General features: G+C 63.9%; 1 protein-coding gene across 1 annotated transcript in view; it reads left to right on the forward strand.

The window, feature by feature from the left end:
* RSPRY1 (ring finger and SPRY domain containing 1) overlaps positions 1–8481 on the forward strand; it is a 36770-nt gene extending 28289 nt beyond the window's left edge. Inside the window, 6 exon segments of the mRNA XM_068170126.1 lie at positions 726–821; positions 823–838; positions 2582–2684; positions 4036–4188; positions 5980–6084; positions 7290–8481. Coding sequence (XP_068026227.1) covers positions 726–821; positions 823–838; positions 2582–2684; positions 4036–4188; positions 5980–6084; positions 7290–7386 — 570 coding nt within the window. The 3' untranslated portion in view covers positions 7387–8481.
* The last annotated feature ends 2975 nt before the right edge of the window (positions 8482–11456 follow it).

The following is an 11456-nucleotide window of genomic DNA, read 5'->3' on the forward strand; positions in this document are numbered from 1 at the left end:
TGGGAGCTGGCAGAGCAGGGAGCAGCGCTGGGAGCAGCGCTGGGAGCTGGCAGAGCAGGGAGCAGCACTGGGAGCTGGCAGAGCAGGGGGCAGCGCTGGGAGCAGTGCTGGGAGCTGGCAGAGCAGGGGGGCAGCGCTGGGAGCAGTGCTGGGAGCTGCCAGAGCAGGGAGCAGCACTGGGAGCTGCCAGAGCAGGGGGCAGCGCTGGGAGCTGGCAGAGCAGGGAGCAGCGCTGGGAGCTGGCAGAGCAGGGGGCAGCGCTGGGAGCAGTGCTGGGAGCTGGCAGAGCAGGGGGCAGCGCTGGGAGCTGGCAGAGCAGGGGGCAGCGCTGGGAGCAGCACTGGGAGCTGGCAGAGCAGGGGGCAGCGCTGGGAGCAGTGCTGGGAGCTGGCAGAGCAGGGAGCAGCGCTGGGAGCAGCGCTGGGAGCTGGCAGAGCAGGGGAGCAGCACTGGGAGCTGGCAGAGCAGGGGGCAGCGCTGGGAGCAGTGCTGGGAGCTGGCAGAGCAGGGAGCAGTGCTGGGAGCTGCCAGAGCAGGGGGCAGCGCTCTCTGGGCACTGCTTTTCCGTTGTTCCCTCTCCCCTGCCGCCAGCCAACTCCTTTTGATGTGGAACCGAAAGCCTTGGGGACCGAAGGAGCGCCGGGGGGGTGAGGGGAAGCCTGCCTGGCGGCGCCGGGCCGGCTGGGCGGCGGCAGGGGGCTGCAGGGCTCGGCTTTCCCCGGCAGGAGGGCTACGGCATCGGCGACGATGAATACTCCTGCGCCTACGACGGCTGCCGGCAGCTGATCTGGTACAACGCCAGGAGCAAGCCGCACTCCCACCCCCTGCTGGAAAGAAGGTACCCAGCCCCTCCACCCTGCCCCCTGTCCCGCCCCGGGGGGCTGCGGGGGGTCCCCCGCAAGGGAGGAGGTGGGAGGGAGCTGCCCCTGCCGGCTGCCGATGCTGCTGACGGGTCAGCGATGGCTGCGGCTTGCAGCGCCCCCACGAGGGGCCTCAGGCTCCTGCTCCACAGCCTGTGGGAAGAGAACCTTCCTGCTGAAATGCCTTTTATTCCCCCTTCCCAAACGCAGAGTAGAATCCCAGCCTCACAGGGGGCTAGGGGTTGGAAGGGACCTCTAGAGATCAACCCAGCCCAAGCCCCCTGCCCCACAGCAGCATCACCCAGGGCAGGGCACCCAGGCACACAGCTGGGGGGGGCTGGAATCTCTCCAAGGAAGGAGACTCCACAACCTCCCTGGGCAGCCTGCCCCAGGCTCCAGCAGCCTCACACCAAAGCATCACAGAACCCCAGGGCTGGAAGGGAGCTCCAGGCTCAGCCAGCTCCAAGCCCCTGCCATGGGCAGGGACACCTCACCCCACAGCAGGTTGCTCACAGCCACCTCCAGCCTGGCTGCAAACACCTCCAGGCATCAGCAGGAGGCTTCCACCACCTCCCTGGGCAGCCTGGGCCAGGCTCTCACCACCCTCCTGCCCAACTTCTTCCTCAGGACCAGAATCATTTTCATTCTGGTTTTACTCTTCAATCCTTCCTTTGTCTTTCCTCCAGTTCCTACCTGCCTCAACAGTTGTTCTTCCTCTGGGCTTTTGTAAGCAGTTCCTTTTCAGTGTGCCCACAGGCCTGCAGGGCCAGGCCCAGGGGCAGTGGTTTGGAGTGAGAGCAGAGCAGGTTGGGATTGGAGGTGAGGAACAAGTTCTGCCCCAGGAGGCTGCTGGAGCACTGCAGCAGGCTGCCCAGGGAGGGGCTTGAGGCCTCAGCCCTGGAGAGGACTCTGTGCAACCTTCCAGGGGAGGCTGGAGAGGGTTCTGGGCAACCTGTTCCAGCTGGGGCTGTCCCTGCTGGATGCAGGGGCCTGGACTGGATGAGCTTTGAAGCTCCCCTACAAGCCAAACCATTCTGTGATTTCCACTCCCTGTTAGAATTAGTCCAAAGGAGATCCTGGGTCTGCGTTTGATAGAAGCAGAGAATCAATAAGGTTGGAAAAGAGCTCAGAGTTCATCCAGCACCCAGCACCTCCTGACAACCCAGCCATGGCTCCAAGTGCCACATCCAGTCCCCTCTGGAACACCCCCAGGGCTGGGGACTCCACCACCTCCCTGGGCAGCACATCCCCAGGGCCAATCTCTCTTGCTGGGAAGAATTTCTTCCTCACCTCCAGCCCTAAACCTCCCCTGGCACAGCTTGAGACTGTGTCCTCTTGTTCTGGTGCTGGCTGCCTGGGAGAAGAGCCCAACCCCCACCTGGCTCCAACCTCCCTGCAGGAGCCAGCTCACTCCCAGCTCCCCAGCTCCCTCAGCCTCTCCTCACAGGGCTGTGCCCCAGACCCCTCCCCAGCTTTCTTGCCCTTCTCTGGACACCTTCCAGCAGCTCAACCTCTTTCCTAACCTGAGGAGCCCAGAGCTGGACACAGGACTCAAGGTGTGGCCTGAGCAGTGCTGAGCACAGGGCAGGATGACTTTTTGCCTGAGTGGACCTGAGCCCAACCCTTTCCTTGCTCCTGTGGTGAGACACAGGACCCCCCCCAGGCAGTGCCTGTTGCAGCCAGGTGAAGGCCTTAAACCCTCTTTTGTTTTGCCCTGGAAGGGGACACAATAGGCTTCCTCCTGGACCTGCAGGAAAAGCAGATGATCTTCTATCTGAATGGCAACCAGCTGCCTGCTGAGAAGCAAGTGTTCTCCTCTGCTGTGTAAGTACTGCTGCTCTGCAGGGCCAGCCCCCTGCCTGCCAGGCAAGGCCTCTAGCCAGCTGCAGGCTCTCTCTGGAGCTGGCCCTTGCTGCTTGCTGCTGACCTGAGGCCACCCTGAAGCAGCTTTTCCCCCAGGGACAGCTCCCTGGGAGGGAGTGAGAAGCAAAAGGGGGAAGAGTTCAGTTGCAGGGGTCCCAGATGAGCCCTGTGACCTCTGGCTTCCGCTGGGGGCTGTCTGCAGGGGATGGACTGAGCCTGGAGCAAAGGGGAACAGACTTCCAGAGGAGCTCCTGCTTTCTGTTGGTCATTTCACAAGGGAAGGCTCAGTCTGCACAGCTGGCACTGGACTGGCAGGGAGCCTCCAAGGGCCTCCTGCCCACCCCCCCTGCAGGCAGCAGGGACAGCTCCAGCTGCAGCAGGCTGCCCAGGGACACAGCCAGGCTGAGCTGGAAGGGCTGCAGGGATGGAGCCTCCACCACCTCCCTGGGCAGCCTGGGCCAGGCTCTCCCCAGCCTCCCTCTGCACAACTTCCTCCTCAGCTCCAACCTAACTCTGCCCTGCTCCAGCTCCAAACCATTGCCCCTGGGCCTAGCCCCACAGCCCCTTCTGAGCAGTCCCTCCCCAGCCTGCCTGCAGCTGCCCTGCAGCTCTGCAGCTGCAGCTCTGAGCTCTGCCTGCAGCCTTCTCTCCTGCAGGCTGCACAGCCCCAGCTCTCCCAGCCTGGCTCCAGGGCAGAGGTTTTGCAGCCCTCTGCTCATCTTTGTGGCCTCCTCTGGAGCCTCTCCAGATCCTGTTGGTTACAGCTCTGGGTGCTGGCCAGCTGGGGCCCTTCTGAGGGCATCAAACACGAAGAGGAGGTAGCTGTGGTGCTGCTTGCAAGGTGTCTGTGAGGGCAGAGAGCTGTCCTGAATGGCTCCTGCAAGGGCAGGGATCTCCAGGGCTGAGGCCTCAAGCCCCTCCCTGGGCAGCCTGCTGCAGTGCTCCAGCAGCCTCCTGGGGCAGAACTTGTTCCTCACCTCCAATCCCAACCTGCTCTGCTCTCATTCCAAACCTCTGCCCCTGGTCCTGGCCCTGCAGGCCTTTGGGAGCAGTCTCTCTGCAGCCTTCCTGTAGCCCCCTCCAGGTACCTGCAGGCTGCTCTAAGGTCTCCCTGGAGCCTTCTCCTCTCCAGGCTGCACACCCCCAGCTCCCTCAGCCTGGCCTCACAGCAGAGCTGCTCCAAGCCCCTGAGCATTCTCCTGGCCTCCTCTGGAGCCTCTCCATCAGCTGCAGGCCCTGCCTGTGTTGAGGGGCATGAAGCTGAGGGCTTGCTGAAGCCCTTCTCCAACTCCTGCTGTCCCCCTTGTTGCAGATCTGGCTTCTTTGCTGCAGCCAGTTTCATGTCCTACCAACAATGTGAGTTCAACTTTGGGGCAAAGCCTTTCAAGTACCCCCCAGCACTGAAGTTCAGTACCTTCAATGACTATGCCTTCCTGACAGCAGAAGAGAAAATCATCCTGCCCAGGTAAGCCTCCTCCTGCCTGCCTGCAGCCCCTGCATGCAGAGCACCAAACCCCTTGGCTCCTGACCTGTACACTGCTGGCACCACAGAACCCTGCAGCTGTTTCACCTCTGAGATCCCTGCCCCCTGCCTGGAGGTGTCCCAGGCTAGGCTGGATGAGGCCTTGACCAGCCTGGGCTGGGGGGAGGGGTCCCTGCCCACGGCGGGGGGTTGGAGCTGGGTGAACTTTAAGGTCCCTTCCAACCCAAAGTATTCTGTGAATGGTGGAGTCCAGCCAGCAGCCCAACCCCCCCATGGCCATCAGACCATGGCCACAGGGCCCTGCAAGCCCTGCAGGGAAGGAGACTCCAGCACCTCCTAGCCTGCTCCAAAACCTCTGCTCAGCAAAGTTACCTTTCAGGGGCTCAGACCTCCATGGCTCACTGCAGGGCAGGATCAGAGCCCAAACCCCAGAGCAATATAAAGAATGGTCAGGGCTGGAAGGGAGCTTCAGGCTCAGCCAGCACCAAGCCCCTGCCATGGGCAGGGACACCTCACCCCACAGCAGGTTGCTCACAGCCACCTCCAGCCTGGCTGCAAACACCTCCAGGCATCAGCAGGAGGCTTCCACCACCTCCCTGGGCAGCCTGGGCCAGGCTCTCACCACCCTCCTGCCCAACAACTTCTTCCTCACAGCCAATCTCCAGCTCCCCACTTCTCCTTTTGCTCCAGCACCCCCAGGCCTGTCCCTCCCTCACCCCCTCCAAAGTCCCTCCCCAGCTTTCCTGCAGCCCCCTGCAGCTCCTGCAAGGCCACCAGAAGGTCTCCCTGGAGCCTTCTCCTCTGCAGCCTGCACAACCCCAACTCTCTCAGGCTGTGCTCAGAGCAGAGCAGCTCCAGCCCTCTGCTCAGCCTCCTGGCCCTGCTCTGGACACCTTCCAGCCCCTCCAGAGCCTTCCTGGCACAGAGGCTGCAGAGCTGGGCACAGAGCTGCAGCTGTGGGCTCAGCAGAGTGGAGCAGAGAGGCAGAATCCCCTCCCTGGCCCTGCTGGCCACACTTCTGCTGCTGCAGCCCAGGACAGGATAATGCTGGGCAGGAGGAAGTGATCTGCTGGAATCACAGAATGGGAGAGCTTGGAAGGGACCTCCAGAGATCATCCAGCCCAAGCCCCCTGCCCCAGCAGCATCGCCCAGGGCAGGGCTGAGTGTCCTCTCTTCCAGCCTAAAGTTGTGCCCCTGTGCTCAGCACTGCTCAGGCCACCCCTTGAGTCCTGTGTCCAGTTCTGGGCTCCTCAGGTTAGGAAAGAGGTTGAGCTGCTGGAAGGTGTCCAGAGAAGGGCAAGAAAGCTGGGGAGGGGTCTGGGGCACAGCCCTGTGAGGAGAGGCTGAGGGAGCTGGGGTTGCTCAGCCTGCAGAAGAGGAGGCTCAGGGGAGACCTCATTGCTCTCTCCAACTCCCTGCAGGGAGGTTGGAGCCAGGTGGGGGTTGGGCTCTTCTCCCAGGCAGCCAGCACCAGAACAAGAGGACACAGTCTCAAGCTGTGCCAGGGGAAGTTTAGGCTGGAGGGGAGGAGAAAGTTCTTCCCAGAGAGAGTTGTTGGCCCTTGGGATGTGCTGCCCAGGGAGGTGGTGGAGTCCCCATTCCTGGAGGTGTTCAAGAGGGGATTGGATGTGGCACTTGGTGCCATGGTCTGGTCATGAGGTCTGTGGTGCTAGGTGGGAGCTGATGAGGTCTGAGGCCTCTGCCAGCCTTGGTGGCTGTGTGGGGGTGCTGGGGAGGGGGCTGGGGCGCTGCCAGGTGCCTGTCCCCCCGCAGACACCGGCGGCTGGCGCTGCTGAGGCAGGTGAGCATCCGGGAGAACTGCTGCACGCTCTGCTGCGACGAGCTGGCCGACACCCAGCTGCGGCCCTGCGGACACAGGTACGGCCCCCCCACCCCCAAGGGCAGGAGCCCCCCACACCCGGGGGCAGGAGCACTCCCACACCCAGGGCAGGAGCACCCCCCACCCCCAAGGGCAGGAGCCCCCCACACCCAGGGGGCAGGAGCCCCCCCACACCCGTGGGGCTGGGCTCGCAGGGGCCTCCAGGATCACCCATGGGCAGGGACAGTTCATCAAAGCCTGGCTTCATCAGAAGGGGTTGGGTTGGAGGGGACCTCCAAGAGCATTCCCTTCCTAGCCCCTGCCCTGGGCAAGGACCCCTCCCCCCAGCCCAGGCTGCTCAAGGCCTCATCCAGCCTGGTCCTCAGCACCTCCAGCCAGGGGGCAGCCACAGCCTCCCTGGGCAGCCTGTGCCAGGCTCTCCCCAGCCTCCCTGCCAACCATTCCTTCCTCCTCTCCACTCTCCCTCTGCCCTCTCCCAGCTCCAAGCCATTCTCCCTGCTCCTGGCACTCTTTGCCCAGAGTCCCTCCCCAGCTCTCCTGGAGCCCTTCAGCTCCTGCAAGGTTGCTCTGAGGTCTCCTTGCAGCCTTCTCCAGGCTCAGCAGCTCAGACTCTCCCAGCCTGGCCCCACAGGGGAGGGTCTGCAGCCCCCTGAGCATCTCTGTGGCCTCCTCTGGCCCTTTGTGGCCCTCCTGTGGGGCCAGGCTGAGGGAGTTGGGGTTGTTGAGCCTGGAGAAGAGAAGGCTCCAGGCAGACCTCAGAGCAGCCCTCCAGGACCTGAATGATGCTGCAGAGGGACTGTCCCCACAGGCCTGCAGGGCCAGGCCCAGGGCAGTGGTTTGGAGTGAGAGCAGAGCAGGTTGGGATTGGATGTGAGGAACAAGTTCTGCACCATGTCTTTCTATCCTCCAGTCTGAACCTCCCCAGGAGGGGCAGTTGTAGGCTGGGTGCTAGGAAGAGAGCAGCTGCAGCCCCTGATTCCCTTGCTCAGCTCCCCCAGCAGAAAGGGAAGCAGCCCTGCTTGTAAGGAGGTGACAGGCTGAGGTTAAGAGCTTCCCACTGTTGCCCTCCACCTAGACCTCAGCAGATTTCACCCTCCCCACCGAGAGAGCTCCCTGGAGAGTGTTTCCAGCAGGCCAACCGAGCTGCCTCGATGCTTGGGGGAGGGCCGGGAGGTGTGGTTTCCTTTTCCCTGCTCTCGATGCAACAACGTTCAGCTGGCTTTTCCTCCCCCTGCCGCTGCAGTGACCTGTGCATGGAGTGTGCCTTGCAGCTGGAGACCTGCCCTTTGTGTCGCCAGGAGATCCAGACCCGCGTCAGACAGATCTCCCACATCTCATGACACAGGGGGAGGAGCACCGCAGGACTTTGGCTCGGGAGGGGAAGGGAGTGGGGTTGGTTTTTTGGGGGCTTTCCTTTTCTTCTTTGTTTTGTTTTGAGGCAACTCCAATGGGAAAGAGGGCAGGGGGGGTGTAAGGGTGGCAAACCCACCCCCAGCCTCTCTCGCCTTCTGGAGCCGCGGTCTGCCCCGGCGCTCAGCCCCTGCCCCCGCAGTGCCACCTGGGAGGGAGCCACCTCGGTGTGCCAGCCACGGGGCACCGGCGAGGAGCAGCTGGTGCGGAGGCTCAGCCTGTGCTGCCGGCTCTCGCTTCCTCCCATCGAGCTTCCCTCCCCGCCCCGGGGAGTGGCATCTCTCTTCCTGCCCCTTTCTCTCGCCCGAGCATCGCCCCCGCCGGGGCTGCGGCGACGGCTCCCGCGGCTCCTGCTCCCCGGGGTCTGGGCTGCCGCTCCCCGGGGTCTGGGCTGCCGCTCCCCGGGGTCTGGGCTGCCGCTCCCCGGGGTCTGGGCTGCCGCTCCCCGGGGTCTGGGCTGCCGCTCCCCGGGGTCTGGGTTCCTCCTGCTCTCTGGAGTATGGGCTGCCGCTCTCCGGGGTCTCTGCTCCTGCTCTCCGGGGTCTCTGCTCCCCTGCCCAGAGGTCGGCCCCTTAAAAAGAAAACAAAGAAAGAGAAGGCTGATGGAAGATCTTAAGGAAGATCTTCGGAAGCCTCCCGCCGGTGGCAGCCGCCGGAGCCAGCCCGGGGAGGGCGGCGCGGAGCCGGCTCCCAGCTCCCGATCCCTTCCCCGGTGGGGGGCAGGGGATCCCGAAGCCCCTTCTGGGGCCGGGTTGTTTTTTTTTTTCCCCCAAGTAGGTTAAGGATGCTTTTTAAACTTCAGGAGCCCCCTCCCCCACATCTTTGGGGTGGGTTTGGAGGGGATTTGGGGGTGGGGGGGGTGGGGGCGGTGTGGATATCGTTTCCAGGAGGGAATTCCTCACAACTTCAATCCTTAACATGGGCAAGGCCTGGAATTGATTTGCTAATTCTGGGGCCTTGGTTGATTTGGTTGGTTTGTTTGTTTTAAAGTCTCATCAAAGCTCTTTTGGTTTTTTTTTAACCACTTTGGGGGTTTGGTTGTGGTGTGTTTTTTTGGGGGGGGGTTGGGGGGAGAGAGTTCTGTTCCCTTGAGGCAATTTGGGTTCAGCCTCCTGCTGCTGCGACTCCTCCACCACCTTGCCTGCCCCTGCTGAGCCACTTGGATCCCCCACAAGTCCATGGGATGGGATGGGATCCATCCTAGGGTGCTGGGAGAGCTGGCAGATGAGCTGGCCAAGCTGCTCTCCATCATTTCCCTCCAGGCCTGGCTCACAGGAGAGGTCCCAGAGGAGTGGAGGCTGCCAGTGTGGTCCCCAGCCACAGGAAGGGTCGATGGAGGAACCTGGAAACTCCAGGCCTGCAGCCTGAGCTCAGTGCCAGGGAAAGTGATGGAGCAGATTATCCTGGGGGCAATCACTGCACACCTGAAGGATGGCCAAGGGCTCAGGTCCTGCCAACATAGGTTTAGGAAGGGCAGGTCCTGCCTGAGCAACCTGAGCTCCTTCCATGCCCAGGGCACTGCCTGGGGGCTGTGGGGCAGGCTGTGGATGTGGTCTGCCTGGACTGCAGCAAGGCCTTTGCCACCATCCCCCCCAGCAAGCTCCTGGCCAAGCTGTCAGCCCCTGGCTGGGACAGCAGCACTCTGAGCTGGGTGAGGAAGTGGCTGGAGGCTGAGCCCAGAGAGTGGTGGTGAATGGTGCCACAGCCAGCTGGCAGCCAGGCACCAGTGGTGTGCCCCAGGGAGCAGTGCTGGGCCCCAGCCTGATCAATATCCTCATTGATGATCTGGAGGAGGGGATGGAGTCCAGCAGCAGTGAGTTTGCAGCTGACAGCAAGCTGGGGGCAGGAGTTGAGCTGTGAGAGGGGAGGAGAGCTCTGCAGAGGGACCTTGCCAGGCTGGGCAGATGGGCAGAGGCCAACAGGATGGCATTCAACAAGTCCAAGTGCCAGGGGCTGCACTTTGGCCACAGCAACCCCAGGCAGAGCTACAGGCTGGGGGCAGAGTGGCTGAGAGCAGCCAGGCAGAGAGGGAGCTGGGGGTGCTGATTGACAGCTGCCTGAACAGGAGGCAGCAGTGTGCCCAGGGGGCCAAGAAGGCCAAGGGCATCCTGGCCTGCAGCAGGAGCAGTGTGGCCAGCAGGAGCAGGGAGCTCATCCTGCCCTGTGCTCAGCACTGCTCAGGCCACCCCTTGAGTCCTGTGTCCAGCTCTGGGCTCCTCAGGTTAGGAAAGAGGTTGAGCTGCTGGAAGGTGTCCAGAGAAGGGCAAGAAAGCTGGGGAGGGGTCTGGGGCACAGCCCTGTGAGGAGAGGCTGAGGGAGCTGGGGTTGCTTAGCCTGCAGAAGAGGAGGCTCAGGGGAGACCTTCTTGCTCTCTGCAACTCTCTGCAGGGAGGTTGGAGCCAGGTGGGGGTTGGGCTCTTCTCCCAGGCACCCAGCACCAGAACAAGAGGACACAGCCTCAAGCTGTGCCAGGGGAGGTTCAGGCTGGAGGTGAGGAGAAAGTTCTTCATAGAGAGAGTTGTTGGCCCTTGGGATGTGCTGCCCAGGGAGGTGGTGGGGTCCCCACCCCTGGAGGTGTTCAGGAGGAGATTGGATGTGGCACTTGGTGCCATGGTCTGGTCATGAGGTCTGTGGTGCCAGCTTGGACTCGATGATCCTGGAGGTCTCTTCCTCCCTTGGTGAGTCTGTGAGGCTCTCTCCCATGCAGCTGGCTGGTGCTGGGCACAGAGCCAGTGCTGGAGCTGGGGCAGGGAGCAGGGAGCTGTGGTGCAGGGAGCTGTGCTGTTCCCTCCACGGAGGGAAGGAAGGCAGGAAGGGAAGGCTGCAGTTGTGCCTGGACCCACGCTGGGGAGGGGGCTCCGTGCGGCAGCTCAGCCCCGGGCCTGCCGCAGCGTCCGTCCCAGCCTGCGCTCCCGCCAGGGGAAAGGGATGGCAGCCAAGCTCTCCCTCCAGCAATAAATCCGTCTGGAAGGCTGTTCGTCCATCCCCGAGTCTTTTCGCTGCGGCCGAGAGCCAGAACGCTCCGGCACCGGGGGGCGACGCGAGCGGCCCAGGGAAGGGGGGCAGCCGTCCCCTTGCAGCACCTGTGCCGTACAGACGGCCTTGCGTGCGGCCCTCCAGCACAGCTTCTGCCGGGGTGCCCCCAGATCAGCCCCAGCTAGGTGGGGCGGCCCCCGCGGCCCTCAGCCCGCCCGGCCCCGCTCCGTGAGGGGAAGCCCCACGGGTTCCCGCCCAGCCCGGCCGCGCTCTCCCATTGGGCCTTCGGGCGTGTGGGCGGGCTCTGCGCGGCCGCCTCCGCTCTCCGATTGGCTGCGAGGGGAGACAGGGCGGAGGAAAGCATTTCCAGGGCGGCAGGCAGGGCCGAGGCCTGAGGTGCCCCCAAATCAAGCCCAGCTAGGTGGGTCGCCCGCCGCTGCCCTCAGCCCTCCCGGCCCCGCTCCGTGAGGGGAGGCCTCACTGCAGCCATGGCAACAGGGCGAGGGTTAACGCCTCCCAGCCGTCAGGCTTCCCGCCCACCCCGGCCGCTCTCTCCCATTGGGTGTTCGGGCGTGTGGGCGGGCTCTGCGCGGCCGCCTCCGCTCTCCGATTGGCTGCGAGTGGAGGAGGGGGCGGAGGAAGCGTTTAAAGGGCGGCAGGCAGGGCCGAGGCCTGGGGTGCCCCCAAATCAGGCCCAGCTAGGTGGTTCGCCCGCCGCTGCCCTCAGCCCTCCCGGCCCTGCTCCGTGAGGGGAAGCCTCGCTACAGCCATGGCGACGGGGAGAGGATTAACGCCTCCCAGCCGTCAGGCTTCCCGCCCAGCCCGGCCGCTCTCTCCCATTGGGCCTTCGGGCGTGTGGGCGGGCTCTGCGCGTCCGCCTCCACTCTCCGATTGGCTGCAAGTGGAGGAGGGGGCGGAAGGAAGCGTTTAAAGGGCGGCAGGCAGGGCCGAGGCCTGGGGTGCCCCCAAATCAGGCCCAGCTAGGTGGTTCGCCCGCCGCTGCCCTCAGCCCTCCCGGTCCCGC

The sequence above is a fragment of the Melanerpes formicivorus genome, unplaced genomic scaffold (genome assembly GCF_026170545.1).
Source record: "Melanerpes formicivorus ecotype bairdi unplaced genomic scaffold, bMelFor1.0.p_v2 SCAF_287, whole genome shotgun sequence".
Classification (NCBI taxonomy): Eukaryota; Metazoa; Chordata; class Aves; order Piciformes; family Picidae; genus Melanerpes; species Melanerpes formicivorus.